The sequence below is a fragment of the Rhyacophila brunnea genome, unplaced genomic scaffold, assembly GCF_057557595.1.
Source record: "Rhyacophila brunnea isolate RB1 unplaced genomic scaffold, BYU_Rbru_1.0 scaffold_24, whole genome shotgun sequence".
Classification (NCBI taxonomy): Eukaryota; Metazoa; Arthropoda; class Insecta; order Trichoptera; family Rhyacophilidae; genus Rhyacophila; species Rhyacophila brunnea.
Window position 1 is genome coordinate 21,061,744 of NW_028232904.1, and position 22,214 is coordinate 21,083,957.

Below are 22,214 nucleotides of genomic sequence, written 5' to 3' on the forward strand. Positions count from 1 at the left end.
TTTCAACATACACATATTCTAAAACAGCAGTGTTTTTAGGAATGTGGAAGTTTGAAGAACAGACCGGTTTGGAGGCTTCTTCGTGATTTTATCTCCTATGCAATAAACTGCCATTGGTTATTGTTATTACAATATATTATGATAGGTTATGTACCAGGATTTTTAATGCTTCGACTATTTTTCTAAACTAAGACACCGATACTTTCTAATGCATCTACCGCATCATCTGGTTCATGGCCCCCACAAGGGGGGGGGCTAACAGGGCTCTAGCCTAGGGGCCCGGTGTGACGGGTCAATCAGATATTTAAGATAAACACACATCACAAATTTGCTCTAATAGTAGGTAAAAAAAGTCGCCTGCGGGCTATTTCATGAGAGAGAATTTTACATGTTTAAAAAATGAGGTTAGATGCATTTTTATTGTTTTGTGTTGATACTTGACAACTACATAATTTAAGTAGATGTATAAAAATAAACCGAAGGCCCTTACTTTTACCTTTAATACAATTTTGATAACGCTTCTGTTGTGCATCACACATGCCATTAAACTTAGCGATAGGTAGGGGGGCCCGTTTTAGGATGTGGGGGCCATGATCTGGTTCATAAAAAACCGCCACTGCTTTAAAAAGTTGTAATATTCGTGTTCGTTCCTTCATAATGTGCCGCCTTGAGTAATAGTAATAAATGCATGGCCTGCTTACCTCCACGGGACGTCACTGGTAACAACTTTCAATACCTGAATATATCTTTAAAGAACCTTTATATTATTATTATCAATGGATAGATGCATTTTCTTCTTATGCAAATTGTAATCCTGTAATAGTATTTGACTTGACAGCTGAAACAAGATTTCAAACTGCAGCAGTGGTGAAAAACCTTGCTTTATAGGGAATTTCTTTTAGCGACCCACACGTTTGGTGCTTGCTACTTAATCTGTCATTATTTCGTACTTAATCTGTCGTTATGTACGAAATCTTTTGAAGCTAATGTAATCATTAGCGTTAAAGGCATGTTTTAAACTTTAAATTCACACAATATAAAAGCAAAAAAGAAAGTTTGTCTTCAACAACCACAGAAGGTAAATAAATGAATAACATTTTTAAGCCATATCGATGTCAAAAAGATCATATTATGGGCATCCACATAATGCAGGTTTATATTAATTTTTGATTTTACGAGAAATCGATGTTAGCCACTTGTCTTGTTCAACCTATTAGGCCCATACCTAATGTGTGTATAACAATTGTGTATTTGCCAGACCAAGTATTCGAACCTGGGATAATATGTAATAATATATTCTTTGTAACACTACAACAGGCTATGTGGCATAATGACAGTAGTGTAGTGAAACAGTATCTAGTTAGACGCCATTTGCGTGCCAGAACGTCAGTGGCGTCTAGCTGGTTAAATTAACGAATTTATTATTTTTCTGATGTTCTTACGATTGCGTATGACAACAAAAACTGCTTATTTATTATCCGTGAGCATCCGGGGATTCCTCCTGTGACATGTGCAGATACATACACCTCACTAACATAATAACATGTAATACAGTACACATAAGAATGATTGTGATTGATAAAAAAATCAATCCCGAAGGTTTCGGGATTATGTTTACTAATCCCGGGAATCATAGGTATCGAAAATTGTCCGGAATCCCGGGATCGGATTCCCTAAGCACCACCATCGTAACTCGCAATTCAGGTTTATTTTATACCTTTTTTTTCCCCGACCATGTCCGATCCTAATAGAATCATATGGACCTCCACAGAGTAGAGGCTTGTTTTAACAGATTTTGTTTTTTACGAGAAATGGATGTCAGCCACTTGCTCAACCTATTAGGTCCGTACCCTGACTCACACACAAATTGAAAAACAATATGTGTACTTGCCAGACCCAGGATTCGAACCTGGGACCCACGGCGTTATACTCCAACGCTTAAGCCGCGCGGCCACCGTGGGCGTATTATTTTATACCTACATACATTCAAATGAAACCAGATTTGAACACTTAATGGATTTTTACAAAAGGTTACATGCCACTTTTAACTTGACCTAATCAGAAATATGCAAAATGATATAGAAATATCTTCATCCAATTATTGTTAAATTACGTCGATAAATCATATAAATGGCATGGTTTTTTGGTGCAAAATCGTATTGTGAGCCTCAAGTCTGCTTGAGTGGCACTATACGAGTTCCTCCACATCTACGGGCCGTCGAAATTACATCAATCGTCGGCACTAAAAATTTAAATCGAGTAAATAATTGTACTGTTCCAAATTCGAATCGTAGAACGCAAGCATATTCCAAATTCAATTTACATAAAACTAGAATATTATTCCAAATTCAATTTACATAATTTAGACGATTCCAAATTCAAATCGTGTAATTGAAACTTATTCAAAATCGAAGATGGAATCCTTGGGACCAGTGGCGATGCGACAGTGGGGAGGAATTGGGAATATGACGGTGGTCGATAAAGTCCCACCCGAAATGCTACATCTAGTCGACCCACATTGGTAAGTAAAAATTTAAATATTTAATCAGCAGTGGTGAGTTTAGGGACTTGGAGGCCCGAGGCACTGACCGGTTTTTAGCCCCCCCCCCCAACGACAAAAAATAAAAACCAAAAATTACAAATTCCAAGTACATAGTAAAAATAATAACTATTCTCCAAGGTCTGAACAAAAACGAACCTCAAGTGCGAGTGAGTAAGCATTCGGCACGCTTATATCTCCGCACTATGCGTTACTTATGCGTCAATTACATTGAGCTACTTTACGAGCTGCTTGTTGGCGAATTTACAATCTGCCTGTAAAGTCGCCCAGTGTCATCATTGAACAAGCTAATAAGCAGATTGTAAACAATCTACCGAGAAAAGTTAAAAGCCGGTCAACTTTACACGCTACATGCCAATGTGTGGGCCTACTGCGTCTGCGCAGTAAAGCGCAGTAGCAACCTCCCGGTAAAAAACGAACTACGTTCTTTCAAAATAGTCGCTGGCTTGTGGCTTCTCAGCGAACGGAAAGTTTTGTGTGTCATCATCACAATCGCAGTAGCTGAATCGCCCGCTATTAAATTCGCCAACAAACAGCTCGCAAAGTAGCTCAATGTAATTGACGCATTATAGTAAGATAGAATTTCTACTGCTGAATTAAATATATTTTTTTCTTAACGTCGCCGGTAAAAATGGATTTGACTGATTACATTCATTTAAAAACTGGTAGCGCGTGCTGCTGAAATTTATTGTTTTGTGTTAAATATAAAGTTAGTGGTAATTATTTTTAGTTGTTTTAGTAGAATATAATTAATTGGTTAACTATGTTGTGTTTAAATTTGGTAGCCGTATTGAGAAGCAACGCGATGGTATAACGTTTCATAGTTAAGTTGATAATAATAAAATCGAGGTTTTACTGTGCGTTATACGCAAGAAATACGGCTTAATTTTGCCGAAAAATAGTCTTTCTCTATAATATCATTACTCTGAGCTCAAGCCCTCCGCATGAGCCGATTTTAGTGAGTAATGTTTTACCAAGTGCATAGCCAACACTCCAGTGCTGCCATAATATAATTTATAAAAACATCGCTTGTAAAATTATAACATTGGAATAAATATTCGATATCTGGCAACACTACGACACGCACACTGTCACACATATTTTCGAATAACCCTGGAAAGGGTCGCGGAGGAAGCGTGAAGGGGGCGAGGCAAGTGCATGAAAAAGTTCGTCATGTTTTGAAGGACAAACACATGCAATAGCTCTATCTATATTTTTCTATAATCTAAGTCTGAGCTATTCTCTATTCAATTTACAATTTATTGAGCATGACAATGGTGATACAAAATAATATTAGTGGTTTGTGTACAAGTGGGTACATATTTTTTGAGTGACTGTCTTATAGATATACCCTGTTCGCGGCAGGGATTTTGTTTTGGTTTGGGAAATATTTTATCCTACTAAATTTGTTAAAACTATGCATCTTTTTAAGATCTTGGTAAAATTAAATAACTGTAGCACTTGTTTGAAATGTTTCGGGGCCCCGTTTTAATTCTGACAAATCGGTTGTGTCATATTCATCAACGAAAATCGTCACCGATTACCGTATTTGAAAAAAAATTTATGTTTAAATTAGCTGAAAGCATAATAATTATAATGATGTCGAAAGGCGTCAAAACGTTTCTTTATCAATTTCGATTATTGACATAATCAGCTGCAAGTCATTTTGTATTGCAGATTAATTGAAATCAAATTGCTCATAGGTAGATATTGCTCGCATCTCAGAAACAGCAAGCAGTTTTAACAAATTTTTAGATTCACTCAATTAGGCACATAGTCAATTTCACAAAATATCAAATTTGCAAATATTACCAAGGTAAATCGGGAAACATGAATTTGTTAGCAATGGATAACAATATTTTATTAATTACATCAGGGCTCGAAATTACCGAAGTGCAGTTCCGGTTCGTGAAATCGGTAAAATTGTCATTCCGTCTCGTGGAAATATTAATTTGACCGTCTGAGGTAGATGATATTACAAAAAATCAAATATCCTAATTTTTATAAAATACACATTAAAGTTGATAGCTATATTAATATCGTCAGAAAAATTGTCGAGCGCTCCGGTTCATGACCTTTTTGACACGAATTATACCGGAACCAGAAAATATTTATAATATAATACACTAAAAGTTAAAATGCAATTAATGTAACCCGTTGAAAGTTACCGTATCATTGTACAAAATACTTTGAACATTTTTTATTTGGAATAATTAGATGAACAATCACACAAATCACAAACCACACACATGACGTAACGTAAACAATGTTGCCATGTTCCAGTGTGCCAACTTACACTACATTTTATGGCTACAATTTCTACCACACCAAAAACATTCCAGAAATACCACCAAATGTATCAACATTATAATATGTATAGGGCTGCCTCTAGAATAATCAAGTTCTACAGTACAAATCCATTGTATTATTTCAGGTACCAATTCCCTCCGATGAATCCCTTGTGGCATGGACTCTTAGGATTTGTGATGGTCGTCTTAGGCTTCGTCAGTTGGACTGGAAATGGAGTTGTCGTTTACATTTTTTCTACCACCAAGGTAAATTCAATGCACATTTCAGTGACATCCTTGTATTAAAATAACTCCACACCATGGCAGTGACGTCCCTAGATAAAATGCCGCCCCTAGGCAACACCAAAATGCCGCCCCATTTTTTATACAGTATTTTTATCATCCTTTCATGAGTGCAGTATCTAAGAAATGTGCTGTATGGATCCATTACTAACAAAATATCAGACTAATTATTCGCAAATCAGCCCGTGTCGTTTCTGGTCATCAAGGACGTCGAAGGACAACGGCAGTAAACTAGATATCGCGAACCCGAAAAAATCAGTGAGCTGAATTAGTTAATGAAAAGATATTTTCGTTATTATTAAGTAAACACATTAACTGCTGACCAGATAATTACTAATTAATTACCACATTTAAATATCGTGTTAATTATATCTAATGGCCAACTAATGCAAACGCGCCCGTGGCGTTGTCAGCACAGCTATTTCTATATATTGCAAATGATTCTCCTCGATTTGCCGCACTTCGAGTAACTGCCGCCCCCAAGCGATGATCAATCTGCCTACCCCCACGGGACGTCACTGCATGATGGACAGGCCCGCAGGAAGACACTCAGCTGCCCTCGTGAAACATCCCAGAAAGCGCACACTATCAGAAAAACACAGTCACTAGTCTATTTTTCTGCTAAAAATAAGTTATAATAAAAAATCAACCATGATTATCAGATTATTAACTCTATAAAGATAAATTATATTGTCAGTATGTTGATAATGTAGGGGCAATTTCAATTATGAGTAATTGATATGCTTTTCTTGGTTGATGTTCTTTCTTTAGTTGGAACATGGCACCTCCAAGAATTTCTCACCAGTCTTATTGCGTTTCCCAAAGTATGCATACATTCAGTAGCTCCGCCATATAGGCACTGGGGCAACTGAACGCCGCACTGTCGAATGAAATAGCGTTCATTAGAAATGACCGATAAGAGAGTAAAATATAGTCAGTAAACGTTTCATTGGAGTTTGTAATTGACTCGTAATATTGAAGAAATTGTAAAATGTAGCGTTCTCTATTTGGCGCTACTGTAACTGTAAATCAGCACATTCAGAATGCAAGGGTCGAACAGGCGACAGTTGAGTACATACCGGTAATAATTGATGTACCCAGGTACATGTGACCTCATTGAGCCGTCCACATGCACTCGCGCCGTATCGCGGCGAGACACACGACATCTGGACAAGGCCTTGCATGAAACCTCTTAATTTGAAACCTGTATGAAGTGTCATACTTATTACAGATTGACTAAGGCCTTGTCCAGATTTGACTCGTGCACATTCCAGGTACATGTGACCTCATTGAGCCGTCCACATGCACTCGCAACATATCGAGGCGAGACACGCGTCATCCGGACAAGCCCAAAACTAAAAAGATGGCTAAGTTAAAACAGATGTTTTACGTTTTGTTCATTAGTTTTTTTTATGGTTGTATAGTAGTTTGTGTTGAAAAATATTGATTTGATACTATAATTTATTATATAATATATTACAAATAACTGTTTTTTTTACCACCCTTATGAAATATACATACCTACGTTTTGCACATAGTGACTGGCGGGCCTGGTAGCAATTAATAGTAACATAGTTAAAAATATTTAAATCCTCCGTGTTTCTAAATATGAAATACCTACTAGAAATAATTACCCCATAAGTTAGTTACCCAACCTATAAATGCATTTCAGAGCCTTCGAACTCCGTCAAATTTATTGGTGGTCAATCTGGCATTCTCCGACTTCCTCATGATGGTGGTCATGTCACCACCCATGGTAATCAACTGCTACTACGAGACTTGGGTTTTAGGTAAATATACAGCCTGTTTTAAAACCAATATAGAGAAATGATTGAGTTACTTCATTAACCCCTCTAATTTCAATAATGTTGTGGAATTTAATATTATCAATGTGGTACGTTTTACTCATTATTTTTACTATTCTCGAGAAATAATCAGAAGAGAAATATCGAATATCAAGCAAATTGATTTTCCATAAGAGATGTGTCCTCGATGGCCGCGCGGCTTAAACGTCGGCCTATAGCGTCGAGTGTCCCAGGTTCGAATCCTGGGTCTGGCAAGTACTAGAGGTGAGTTGAAAATACTTTCACCGGTTTGTGTACTCAAGTATCTGATGAAACTACCCATACTCAGTACGTGTGGCCCAATAAACTTGTTCCAAAATACTTGTGATGATATCATCGCGAGTCGCTGGATAGTTGGTAGACTTTTAATACTATTGACATTTAATGCGTACGATCGAGATAGCACTCGAATACAATTATTATATTTTAATTTATTAGTCAATGCATGCGAATGACATCATCTTATGTATGAACAAGAGGTCATAAATTTTCTGTAGCAGCATATTATTCCCTAGGAAATGTGGTGAGTGACTGAGGTGATGCAGTTTACAATAAAAAAAAACATTGTTATTCATTTTATGTTAACAAGAATATTATAACATAACATAAAAACAACTCATAAATTATTAAAAATGTGTTTAAAATTTTATAATAAATGGGATATTTCAAAAAGACCAGCTCAGTGTATTTTTAGCGATTCTATTGAAGCCGATATTTCAAATACTAATATGGAATTAAGTTTTAGTTCCAGTTTAGTATGAGACTTATGTCGCATACGCACGCCAAACGCTCTATATAGTATTCCAAATAATTGTAAGTATTTTGGAACAAGTTTTGATACTAGGTATTTTTTATACTGGTAGTAAGTATACTTAGTCTTCAAAATCGACCAGTTTTCCCACCTCTAGCAAGTACAGATATTGTTTTTAAATTTTTGTATCAGTCAGAGTATGGAGCTAATAGATTGAGCAAGTCAGTGCCTGATATCCATTTCTCGTAAAAAAAAACTTCTGTTAACTCCACCCTGCGAAAGCCTATATTAGTATGCTCTTATTTGGGCCGGATATGGTCGGAGAGAGAAAGCTGCATAAGAAAAAATATCTCGGGTAAATTTGCCGACAGAGGAGCTTTAAAAAAGCTCTCGATTTTAATTCTGAACGGAATCCCTGCGTTATTTTTTTTTTCCTGAAAGCTAAAAACACCCTCAACTTAATAACCTAATATAAAAATCATTCTCAAAAACAATTATTCTGCATTTAGAGATTTCTCGAATCTCGAGAAATAGAAAACTTCTAGTTGAATCTTTAGACGTGTTAATAATGTTATAATATTGTGTATTCTAGGAGCTCTGATGTGTCAGATATACGCCATGTGTGGTTCACTTTTTGGTTGTGCCTCCATTTGGACGATGACCTGCATTGCCCTCGACAGATATAATGTCATAGTTAAGGTAAATTTTTCTGTTTCTTATGTCACCAGCATCCAAGGACACGCCAAACGGGGGTGTTAAGGGTGTGAAACACCCGGGCGGCTGTATTGAGGGGACGGCAAAGCCAGAAAATATACGTTATTAAATTACGTAAACTCAATCTTACGATAAAATATATTACCTACCCATTAATATATTCTTATGGATGACATTTAAATATCTGATATATGACTCCGTCAAAGTTGTATACAAATATCGAAAAGCATTGTTTCAAAGTCTCAATAGGATGTGCCAGTATCATAGTATAATAAATAAATCGTTTCTCCGAAAATATAATTCTTTGTCGCCAGAAAATTAGCCAATGCATTAACAGATTGTCTCGTGAATTTGTTTCACAGATAGTAAAAAAAGTCGTCTTCGGCGCAATTTTCTTTCATATCATTAAATATTTCTTTTATAAATTGTGGTTCTGTAGATACCACATTGTTAAAATATGAATATTTTGATTTTCTTTATTAAACTATAAAACTATTTTTATATATTTGAAGGGTGGCTATTTTGGCCTGGCACCCGGGCGGCAGACACCCTTGGCGTGGCCCTATCAGCAACCTTTCGTCATATGACCGGGTGAATGATAAAAATAGTTTATTTTTGTCTTTACAGGGATTGGCAGCTAAACCTATGACAATCAAAACAGCTCTGTTCAGGATAATCGCCATTTGGTTATTCGCCCTCATATGGACGATAGCACCCTTGCTTGGGTGGAACAGGTAAGAATACATTGAAGGATAAACCTAGGTAGGTACTGTTGACTCCTTTCACAGGTATGTACTTATTGAAGAGTAGGTAAGACAAGCGGGCGGTAGATACCTCTTTGCCGGGAAGACATACACGTAAAAGAGGCAACAGAGTGATAAACATCATTGTGAAGTAAAGACACGTAAAGTGGTTGCGCAGCACACGTTTATTATAACACAATTCACAATAATTATTATAAAGCAATACAAAGCACTGCAGGTATCGAAAACCTTATTGTTATGGAGGGGGCAATAGGTATACTTATAATATTATATTATATTGAAATTAGCCGAGGGCCCATTATATATTATTATTATACTTATTGAATTATTTAAATCACAGAAATGTGCTTTATTATCAGTATGGATTTTTTTTTAAATTGATTTTTCCCTGTAAAAGTTGTGAAGATTTTTTTTAAATTTTTTCGTTGATTTTCTTTGTAAGACCAAAAACTTGAACCCATAATATTACAATATAATATACTTATAGATATTTCTTTTAAACCAACGCTTTTTCTCATATTTTACTCACGACTAGGGAATCCAATCCAATCCAAAAATGAAATATAACAGACAAAATACTTTTAATAACAAATAACTACATTAGAAATAAACTGAGTTTGAATGAAATTTTATTTATATCCATGTGTAAGTTGCCGATTCATTTTATTTTTTCTCATAAATTAATAAAAATGAGAAAGATTGGCAAAAACAATGCTTCGCACTATTAACAAAGTAATTCCACCATGATCTCATACGTTTTACGGCAGTTTCATATTTGGCTGACTAATTAGATTTATGAAGCGGAAAGGCCATAAGTACACCATGATTTGCTTTACTATTTTAAATCTCGCTAACCCATTCATTAAGTCTTTACTATCAGAAACAGCAATCTCATATTAAATTCACATTATTATTTATATTACAATATTATTTACTCCATTAAACTTATGTATTTATTTACTAGATTTATTTTTGACAGATTTTATTTTTTTTAGTTAGTTATTTGTAAATATGAAAATTTTATATTAACAATGGGAAAAAAATTCCAATCCCGGGATCCCAGGATTGTCGAATTGTAATCCCGAAATCCCGGGATCAGAATTTTGGCTCGGGATTGGATTCCCTACTCACAGTCACGACTAGTTACTATAGTGTAATTTTGAAAGTGACGATACCAACACCTAAATGAATCGCCTGCACTGCCACGAGAATCAGACATCTTTCTACCTACGTCACAAAGAAACCTGTTGAGAATCACTGCTACATGTCTTGGCAAGTTTTAATCATACGTTATGTTATCAGGTATGTCCCAGAAGGCAATATGACAGCTTGTGGAACGGACTATCTGGCGAAAGACTGGGGAAGCCGGAGTTATATCCTGGTCTATTCGGTTTTTGTCTATTACCTGCCGCTATTCTCCATTATCGGTGCTTATTGGTTCATTATACAGGTTAGTAGGTGCATATATCAATTTAAAACTATTGACAGTGGAAACTGAGAATTAATGACATTGGTTATAACCACATTACATTAGGTATATATCTTGACATATGTGTCGCTACATTTCAAAAACAGCCGAATCCACCTTTAGGTATTTTTGACTTTTTTGTGAATTGCTGAAGAACTACTGCTTTCTAACATTTCTGCATTATCAAAATGTTTAATTTATTAATTTTAAATATTCAATACTCGAAATAATATAAACTTTCAACCTTGTGACTGTGTATTTGAGAAAACAAAAAGCTGTTTTTCTCCTATTTCATCTATTATGGACTTGGCTGATTTTGAAATTTAGCGACACATATCTATCTTTATGTCTGTCTGTAACGCATGCGATGAAACATAATAATACAGCTATTGATATGGTAAAAAGTGTTGCTGCTGAAAAAAATGCTACATTTCCTAAGTAATGTGCATGGCGTCTAAAATAGAGTGCCTCAATAAATGCAACAACAGAGAAGAGAATCAAATGCGTTTAAACTGATTTGTTTTCATTTGGCACTTCTGCGCATCTATTCTATACACAAGACTGCTATCGACAGCTATCGAGGATAATTTTTCATATTTTTGTATCGAAGTATTACCACTTATTGTAACAATTTTTACAATAAGTTCGTTGTAATTGTTACAACAACCTCTCTTGACTGACCTGAGTTACAATAACCTCTCCTGGCTAAATTTTAGAGCGAGATATACAGTTTTGACTGTTTAGACGTCTAACTTATTGTAACAATTATAATACTTCGATACAAACATATGAAAAACTACCCTCGGTAGCTGCCAATAGCAGTATTGTGTATAGAATAGATGCGCTGATATTTCTCCATGACATTTTTGTATAGCATTCTTGTCCGACAGTTGGTTTTATGGCCTTACCGTCATAAATTGTCCGCTGCTTCAAAACCTTGGTCCATGGCGATGGCATTTACATTTCTATTTTCTTAATCTGTTGCGAATTCGAAGTATTTTCGCGCTAAATTTAATCTATCTAGTAGGTAACGCAACAGTAGCATAACATTTCACTTTTGCGAACTTCTTATATGTATTGTTGACTAACGTAAATAAATAAATTTAAATATACAAGATTCATACAAACAGACGGAGGCGTTTCTTCAAAATATACAATGTACCTAATTGTTATTTGTAGGCTGTCTGTGCCCATGAGAAAGGCATGCGAGAGCAAGCCAAGAAGATGAACGTGGCATCCCTTCGTTCTGCGGAGCAGGCCAACACCAGCGCCGAGTGCAAGCTGGCCAAGGTGGCCCTCACCACCATCTCCCTGTGGTTCATGGCGTGGACTCCGTACCTGGTCATCAACTACATGGGGGTCTTCAACGGGGGAGCCATCAGTCCCCTGGCCACCATTTGGGGATCACTGTTTGCTAAGGCCAACGCTGTTTACAACCCCATTGTGTATGGGATCAGGTAATTTACCTTCATATGTTGAGATTCCATAACTAGCTTGTCTATTTGTATCCGGAGGAATATGCATACCATCGAATCATAGGTAAACTACAATTAGGTGCAATAATAAACCATTAATTGCAATTAATAATGTTTTACCTAACTTTTGAGTAAGTATAACATTATCCTGTCCGGAAAATTGTACGTATGCAGTTGACCGTATCGCAGTTTAACGCAGTAGCGAAAGGTGGTGGTAGGCTGTTAAGATCCTCCATAAAAAGTGCACATTAAACTTTGTTGGTCATACTTATTTGTTTTTAAGTTTTTTACAGTTCGTTTTTTTAAAATCAATTAAACCCTGCCTAACCGACCCATAATAGTTTGGTATATTTTGGGCGATACGATAAAATTGTGCACACTTTTTCATTCATGTTTTCGTTGGATTAAGAATATAAATATAGTACCTACACATAATATTGTTGGTTAATTTTTTTAAATTCATTAAGCCCTACCTAACCAAACTATAATATATAAAAAATATTATTTTCTCTATAAAATATTCAAAGTTATGTATGATTAAATTGCATAATTTTAGATATTTTGTAGATAGACGAGTATTTTTTGACTATTATCTATTTGTGACTTGTTTTTCGCAGGGTTTAATTGAATTTTTCCAACTAACCAACACCATCTGTAAAAAATTGTAGTCTTATTTCAATGAAAACAAATGCAACTGACAAAGTTTAGTGTGCATCATTTATGGCGGATCTGGTTTACCGTGAGGTATTATATCGGAAACCGATGGCCGTATAGCATTTAGATCAAATCCATGTCTACAGGAAACACTTCATAAATGCGTAATTAAAACCAACGCACTACAAGGGAAAGACAGAAGAAAATAGATAGGTAGGTACTTAAAACAATCAAATCGTATAAATTTAAACGATGGTCATCGTAGTCCAGTGCGTAAGGTATTGGCCTTTCACCCAGAGACTCCGGTTTCAACCCGGTAAGGTCACAATAATATATTTATGTGCTTTTTTCAAAGTCTGGGTGTTTGTGATTGTTTCATTTCTATTACTAACTACTCGACTGTTTCACTACGCTAGGTTCTAGCATTTGGCCTCATTTTTTTTATTTTTTTAATTTTATTTATTAAGGAAACAAACAGTTACATTTTGATTACAAAAATTTAAAATATAATAATGAAAAGTTATTGCAACCAGCAAAGTTTCCATGTATACATTTTAATATAGTTAAGCCTAACAAGATAGAGAGTAAGAATAAGATAAATATAAATAAATTTCATAAGAAAATTACATGAGAAAAATAAGGAAGAATAATGAATAATTAAATTATATACTTACAAAAAAAAGTAACATAAAAAAATATATATATAATATATAAGTACTAGCTGACCCGGCAAACGTTGTTCTGCCATCTAAATTATTTCTAGTAAATATTTTGGTTGTTAAATAAAAAATAACGAATGTATTGTAAGTGTGTGGGGATGATATCTATGACAGAAAGAGGAATGGAGCACTGTAGACGATGACCGCCGATAACATATTCATTGTTTGATCTCTTAAAAGTTAAATGTAAAGTGAAAAAAAATTATAATTTTTTTATCCTAAAGTAGGAAAATGAAATAAAGAAAATCAATATTAATTTTGAAGAGCAATTGAGTGTACAATATTTTTTGTCAGTCCGTCTTTAGCTAACACGAATAAGCTCGATGGTTTGCCCACGCGAGAACATGCCACGTACAATTGTCCGTGTGAAAAACATGGTGTGCCCAGATCTAAGCCGCAAACAGACATAGTTTGGCCTTGCGACTTATTGATTGTCATTGTGAATGCCAATCTAATAGGAAATTGAACGCGTTTGAATTCAATTGGCACGTCTGTAAGAATCATTGGAATTCGTGGCAGCAAAACATTTTCGGCTTGGAATTTGCCATTCAAAATGGTGGCTTCGATAATGTTTTTCATCAAATTTTTAATGACCAATTGCGTGCCATTGCACAGCCGTGGTGGGTTCAAATTCCGAAGTAAAATAACCGGAGATCCAACTTTCAGTCGTAGAAGGTGTGTTGACATGCCTGGTAAATCCAGTGAGTTCAAAAACTCTGTTGGATAATTTACAGCTTCGTTGACATCGCAAACTGTATCGATCGATTTGTATGATACCAAATCGCCTAGCAATGACTGCTGTATCTTAAAGTTTAAATCGTCAACGACCACATTTTTTGCTTCCAAAATGGCTCTTTCTGCTAGTCACGCATGATTTATGTATTGTGTGCGTACATCGGGAAATATGCGGTCAATGAGAGCATTTTGCGAATCAACGATTCTGCAGAAATTAGTGGGCAATTTTATGCATCCAGTATTTTCATAGACAGCAACTTTTCCATCGCCGATATCTAACAATTGGTTCGAGAATGTGTCAGCAGATGGATCTTGTAACATTTGCACGCGCATGTTTATTTTTAGCTGGACCTTTTCAACATTACGCCACAGTGGCGATGATTTCAAGCAAGCGTTGATCTCATCAGCGTACTTTGAACGTGGAATGATGGGAAGTGTTTGTCTGAAATCACCTGAAAGGAATAATAGAGTGCCGCCGAATAGTTTGTCGTTGTTTTTTATATCTTTAAGTGTTCTGTTCAACGCCTCAAGAGAATGTTTGTGTGCCATAGTGCATTCATCCCAGATGATAATTTTGCATTGTTTCAGCACTGTGGCCATGGACGATTGTTTTTTTATATTGCACATTGCGTCTGGGTTATTATGAATATTCAGTGGCAGCTTAAATGCTGAATGAGCTGTTCTGCCTCCATCCAATAAAGTTGCTGCAATGCCAGATGATGCAACAGCCAATGCAATGCCATTATTTGATCGTATTTTGGCGAGAATTAGCGAAATGAGAAATGTTTTGCCAGTTCCACCTGGTGCATCCAAAAAAAAGAATCCACCTTGTCCCGCCAAACCTGCCAGCATAATGCGGTCGTAAATGATTTTTTGTTCATGAGTCAGTAGTGGGACATTGCGAGTAACAATCGCTGCCATTTCTGCAGTATCGTACTGCAGTTCACGATTCATTTCGGTGTCGATTAAATCAGAAGTACTTCGATTTGGCGAACTCATACCGAAATGACTGAGTGGTAAATTGGCAATGACAACGCAAAGATCCTCGATAGTAATCAATGCTTCATTGTACATAGCGTCACTGAATGTAATCGTTAGATCGTTGCACCGTGTACGAATTCGATGCAATATATCGTCAGTCATTGAATCTTTGTGCTTATCCCACAACGTGTCTGCTCGTCCCGGGAAACATGTAGTCAACACTATAGCGAATAGTAGACGAATTTGTGTTGCTGTACAGCCCAATGCTGCTTCAGCAAGCATATCGTCCCAGTGATTGTCGTCTTCGAGCAAGCCGAGTGCAAGGCATGCATCTTTATATGTTGGATACTGTTGCCCATTCACTTTGCGTATATCTTGAAATGATAATGAGCCGGTGACATTAACCAACAACAGTCGCAGATAGAAACACTCAATCTGCCTTGGATTGACTGTATATACTCGGCCCAAAGTGTTTGATTTGAATAGGCCGGGGCACGCAACAATTGGTGTGCCTTGCTTGCGGGGCATCCATTTTTTTGTTTGATTCGATGTGAAATAGCGAGGTACTTCGGAATAGAGTAATGTTCGTGCAAAGGCACCGAAAGTATCCGCACGATTACACAATTCTAAAAATTCGGTGAGTGTAGTTTTTGGTGGATTTATGGCACGCTCAATTGCTGTCTCGTTGGTGAAAAATACGCGCTGGCCGTTTTCAAGATGGACGGCTAAATGTATAACTGCTGGGTCCCGTTCATGAATTGGGAAACCAAAGATACGCCAGACAGCTTCATTGGAGCTGATGTACCGGCCAATTTGGTAGCGCATTATTTCGTCGTTGTCATTCAATCGAGGAGCATTCACATCGGTATTTTGAATTTGAAATACAGCCATATCGCTGCCTTTATTCACATACTTGCAAATGTATTTGATGCTCTTCACCGAACTGCAGAACTCAACATTGATATGAGCATTGAATGTTTTGCTCAGCAGAGGCGAATATGGTACCACCCAACGATTGTCAATGTCAATATCTGCGTTGTTGATATTTAGTGTAAATGATTGTCCGCCATTATCAGTATTTCTTCGACGATACATTGGATATCCGTCGACATTTGTGATCGTGTCGTTGGTGAAATGTTCAGGAAAACGCTTTGTACATTTTCCATCTGCCATGCAAGGCGATAAACGATTCAGATCACCGCATGGGCCATGAATCATGTTTGTGGTAACAATATCGAACAGTAGTTAATCAGTAGACGGATCTATAATTTCCGCGGAAATTACACTATCGATTTCTTCAGGGCGTATTTTGTCGACTAACCAAATCAAAATGTGTGCATGAGGTAATCCTCGCTTTTGCCATTCTACCGAATACATCCAGCAACGTGTGGGACCGAATACGTGTAATTTTGTAATGAAGCTCATTAAAGACTTCAATTTTTGTTTGAACACACGTGCTGTAATATCATGACGATGTATTGCATTTTGGCCTGGCAATAGCAAAGATGTAATCTCCTGCCACTTTGGATTACATGTAAACGTTATAAATAAACACGGTCGTCCGTACTCGCGCACGAAAGTCATAGCATCCTGTATGTATTCTTGGATATGACGTGGACTGCCTACGTAGGATGATGGTAGAATGATAGAGTTACCAATTTCGGCGGTGTCGGCGTCGCTCATGATAGCGTCTCGCAAGTGAATGTATTCTTCCGCACGCAGCTTCTGTTGATTGTGTCGTAGGAATCGCAGTCGTTCGCTCTCTACCTTCGCGTACATGTCAACCATGAATTGTTGGCACAGCTCACGACATCGCAGAATGACGTTGTCCTGACCACGTCGAATCATCATACGATACGCATAAAAATCCATCGAGCTCACTTTCTTGTTTGTTTCGGCTCCTGTAACAACATATTCAAAAATATTAATTCATTCATAAATATTAATTCAAAATGAATAATGATGTTTATAATGAATGAATTACCTGTGGCGGGATCTCGTTGTTTAATGTTTATGCAATATCCGTCTTGTCCCTTCCAGAAAATTAGCGGATATTGGAGAGCGTCGTATGAACGGTGTGTGTCAGCGATGAACTCCAGATTATTGTTTCTTCTTCGAATCACGATTTCTCGCGGCGATGTGCGGTCGCCAACCATGATTCCTGCAACGTCGTCAACAACAGGCGCATTGAATCGACGCACGTGCTCTCCAGCTGGTGTTTTATCAGGATTGATGACAATAGCGTGGTTGTCACTTTGCAATTCGTGCATGTATGATTTGAAGAATTTCAATAATTCGTTGTGCTCATTCAATAGGGTGTCCAGTTCGCCGACGATGCGCCTAGCATTAGGCGAATTGAGGTTATTGTAGCCGCAACGTGCATCTACGCGATTGATGTCCTCACCGCCCATGAAGTAAATTTGTAAAAATTTATGTGGTTCGTTTGGCATTGGCAGCAATGAGCCTACTTTGTGGTACACTTGGCCTTTGATTTTGAACGTTGAATGGAATTGTTGACCATTTGCCGCAGTATTGTGAACTATTTCTGTAGCTCCGAACGAAGTCATTTGGAAGCATGAATTGAATGTGCGAATGGATTTCAGGAACAGGTTTGAATCTGGATCCGTGCCGATGAGCAAGCCGTTCAATGGTTCTGGTGGTGTCTCAATTTCTGGTAGTTGCACTTTTCCTGATGCGCAACACATACCGGCTGACTCATGTTTGAATTTTAGCGCATGACAATGGGGACATTCTTTGTCCATAGCACCAATCAGCACTTTCGGATGAGCGGAATATTCAATATCTGGCTCGTATTCGAATGTAAGACGAAGGAACGAAGCGGATAATGCTCGATGTACTTGTTGGCGTTGTCGGTCATTTGCTCTGCGCGTGTTAACTGCAAACCGGCGCGCTTGTCTCCGTTCCAATTGTTGTTGTTGATTTTGTTCAGCTTGTGCCTCTTGTGATTGAGATTCACGCAATCGCGACATGCTCACACGCACATTTTCGTTATCTTGTTGGATTTGTTCGTCTGTGATTTCTGCTCTAATGTTTCGCATGTTTGTTGCTTTATTCGTTTGACGGCTCAAATAGGCCCCCTTACGTCTTGCTGGCATTGTACACTGTAACACAACACACACACACACACACACAAATAGATAAATTAAAATAAATCGTACAACATTTTGCACACACTGCCTTGTGATATGCCGAATGAATTGTCAAAATAACGTGACGCTTCTCGTGAATTCTTCTCGGAGTACCGCCATCTGTCATTCAACAACATAAATAATTTCGTTCTGTTTGAAATACGAACGACGGTTCATTTGTTCATACAAAAATACTAAAATCGCGATTAAAAAATGGGAGAGTGGAGGTAGCAAGGTGAAAATTTTGGGTTATAGGTATTTTTTAATGCCAAATAAAAAAAAATACAAAAAAAAAATTGTCAAAAAAAGAAAAGAAAATTTTTTCTGGATAGAATACCCGAATCACCTAGCGGTATGAAATATACTTGTTGACCTATTCTCATACCTAAAAAATATACATAAAAAAAATCATAAAAATCGGTCGAGCCTTAAAGAAATTTTTTTCTGGATAGAGATACCCGAATCACCTAGCGGTATGAAATATACTTGTTGACCTATTCTCATACCTAACAATTATATATAAAAAAAATCATAAAAATCGGTCGAGCCGTTTCGGAGGAGTTCGACCACAAACATCGTGACACGAGATTTTTATATATATAGAGATATATATATATATATATCTATTTATACAAAATTTTGGAGATAGCGCGTTTAAATGAAACAGCTGAATTATTAAAAGGATCAACGGTGGACAAATAAATATTATAATTTAAACAAGAGCGCCGAATAAAAGAGTTTTGTGCATAATTAGAACCGCTACGACTGATATGTTACAAAGTTTGGTTTCGCGTAAATCTTGATGGACAATGGAAACCCATCCTTTCGAGTAGGTTTGGCGAGTCAACAAAACTATTGATAATTTTAAAAAGAAAATATTGATCAGATATAGAACGTCGACTTTCCAAAGATGGTACCATAAAAGTTGCAGTGGTCGAAATGGAATTAGAATTAGAATTAGCATAGCTCATGCCCTGTTATAGCGTTAAAAAATACGACGGAAGGAAGGATAAAAAAAATTGGTAGGTTCTCGTAAGCATCAAGTCAAAATATGCTGTCATTATTATCAGATATATTTTGATGGCAATCAATACCAAATTAATGTTCTTATTTAATCTGATAAAGTTGGAATATTACTGTCTGTACCTGTCTACTCCACTAACAACACGTCATTTTTTTAATTTCAATGCTATACCTACGTATACGGCAATCTGTTTAGCTAACGGTGAATATGTAACACAATATTATACTGCCTTTTTTCTCTACTTTCTTTTCACATTCTTTCCACCTTCTTTTGCAGTGGCGGGTTTAGGGACTTGGTTCCTCAAAGCGATTACCAACGTAGGTATCTAGTAAACATAACAATGTCTTTTTCTTCCCTATTATTGAAGATGACAGTAGTCTCAGTGCCTCCACCAAAGGCAGGCACACATAATCATGGCCCCCATATCCTGAAGCGGGCCCCCAGGTTAGGAACTTTGGCGGCCTCCCTATCTATCGCTAGGGATAAAGGCAGTGTAGCGCTCCACAGTAGCGTTTTCCAAATGGTGTACGCGGTAGAATTAATGCGTATAATGTTTTTGTTTTATATTTTAATACAACCATTTGAATTATGGATTTGTCGAGTATCGATACACAAATAAAAATTGGATCGTATAAACCAATGACATTAATATGGGGGAAGCATCTGGAAAAAAATGACACTCACTTTTTTGTCGGGTCTGCCGATAATCTGTTTTAACGCCATTTACAATAAAGGTGATATTCCTATAAATTTCCGATGCTTTTTGTCGGGTCTGCCGAATGGTTCGGTTCGAACGGGTTCGCTCAAATGAACATTGACACTAGAAACATTGTTCTAACGCCATTACAATAAAGGTGATATTGCTATAAATTCCCGACGCGTAATATCGCATAATGGAAATTGTGTGACGTCTACTTATACGTGTGCGAATGTCGCTATGCGCGAATTTACTTGCTAGCGACTGTACTGAGTGCGTTGTCCATTAATAATGTCATTGGTATAAATACATAATTTTAAATAATAACATTAGTGAAGGAAAATAGCGCCGCAAGCGACTTTTTTAACTGTTAGAGAGAATTTGTGATGTGTATTTATATCACTTATCCGGTCGACTCGCCACGCCGCGCCCTTCCTGAGCCCGGGCCATGCACATAATATATTTTTTTTTTCGAAATATCAAATGGTGAATGGAGATAACCGCTTTGACTCCAGATCATTTCACCAGTCAATAATTCTTGACTGGACCTGGTGGCTTCGCTGGCAGGCTCTTTGAGCTTGGTCTTGTTGCTTGTTCAACATGTCCATGTGGCGGAGAAATACAGGATGAAAACCACATCCTATGGGAATTTCCTAAAATGTGCGAAAGAGAAGAGCTGTTCAAGTCGGTTCAACCAGCTGTTGGACCCGTCGGACCGTCCGACATGGTCGCCACAAAGGTCAATTTTATTGTATTGATAACACGAAAATTTGCGGTGTCATACTGCCAACGTGAAGATCTCTTCACTGAGATTGTTAGGCAGTTTTGTATGAGCTTTAATTTGTTACTTACTACAATTTTTAATATTGCCTCTACGTGCTCATCTCTCCCATGGGTACCTTAACATAAAATGTTAATTCAGTCAAGGCACATTTGAGTTCAAGGCGACCTTAGTCTTATGTAACTGCTCCTGAAACATTCCCAGTCATAAAAATAAAAATTATGCTTCACATCAAACGTAGGGTTCCGTGATACGCCCGATTAAGAGGGTTGCATGTAAGTTGTACGTATGCAGTTCATCGTGGGACACTTATTCGTGCGCCGTGGAATACATTTGTACGTAGGTAGGTATATTACAAAATGCGGCGATAGTTTGCAAATAGTACTGTTCCAATTAGATTAACCCTAACCTAATCTAACTTAACCTAGTAAAGACATCTCATAAAATTCGCCACATGCTGTAGCATACGTACAAATATGCTCCACGGTGAAATGTTCAACGAAGAACTCGTGATTTTGATTAAATGTTACACGAACTCATGTTTCACGTACTGCGGCGCACGAATAAGTGTCTTGCGGTGAACTGTTTACGTACAAATTTCCGGATACGGATTAAGAGCGGGTGTGGTGCGGGGTGGATGTGGTTTGGTGGGGCCATTAACTCCAATGACAGTGATCTGGGATTATAGATCTTAACATGTTCTATCCTTTTGCAGCCATCCCAAATATAGAGCGGCCCTAGAGGAGAAACTGCCGTTCCTGGTTTGCGGGAGTACCGAGAAGCCTCAACCCGTCGTCGCCCCTGATAATAAATCGGTCGGAAGCGCTACCACTAATGAAGCCAAAGAATAGATATACTACTTAACTGTGGGGCTTCTATATATTGACATTTACGTCATGGCGCTGTATGCGATGACAGTATTACGTCACGCGCTTTATGCTATATTGGTGGTATTGCAATGGTTTTAGTTCCAGAAACGACCGCAGTGACGTATATGTCTTCATATAGAAGCCGAAGTATACTTTAGATTGATAGTCCGTTTTTATTTAATATGAATTATGATATTCAGCATGGTTAAGCGTCAATGAGATAGAACTACTATACGAGCTACTTTTGTTGGCGAATTTACAATCTGCCTGCAAAGTCGCCCAGTATCATCATCGAACAAGCTAACAAGCAGATTGTAAACAATCTACCGAGAAAAGTTGAAAGCCGGTCAACTTTACACGCTACACGCCGCCGTGTGGGCCTACTTCGTCTGCGCAGTAGAGCGTAGTAGCGACCTTCCGGTAAAAAACGAACTACGT

At 37.3% G+C, this 22,214-nt stretch overlaps 1 protein-coding gene across 1 annotated transcript; it reads left to right on the forward strand.

The window, feature by feature from the left end:
• The first annotated feature begins 2,414 nt into the window (after positions 1 to 2,414).
• Positions 2,415 to 21,758, forward strand: LOC147069185 (rhodopsin-like). The gene is made up of 8 exons (XM_085951009.1): positions 2,415 to 2,521; positions 4,995 to 5,115; positions 6,824 to 6,941; positions 8,339 to 8,445; positions 9,088 to 9,194; positions 10,527 to 10,674; positions 11,872 to 12,149; positions 21,623 to 21,758. Exons 1-8 carry the CDS (start codon positions 2,415 to 2,417, stop codon positions 21,756 to 21,758), a joined length of 1,122 nt encoding a protein of 373 aa, XP_085807135.1.
• The last annotated feature ends 456 nt before the right edge of the window (positions 21,759 to 22,214 follow it).

Bases quoted from the DNA above. Each gene is read 5' to 3' on its own strand.
- LOC147069185 (XM_085951009.1), top strand. From the start codon at position 2,415: ATGGAATCCTTGGGACCAGTGGCGATGCGACAGTGGGGAGGAATTGGG. The intron at 2,522-4,994 runs GTAAGTAAAAAT...GTATTATTTCAG, and splicing joins CATCTAGTCGACCCACATTG to GTACCAATTCCCTCCGATGA. The intron at 9,195-10,526 runs GTAAGAATACAT...TTATGTTATCAG, and splicing joins CCCTTGCTTGGGTGGAACAG to GTATGTCCCAGAAGGCAATA.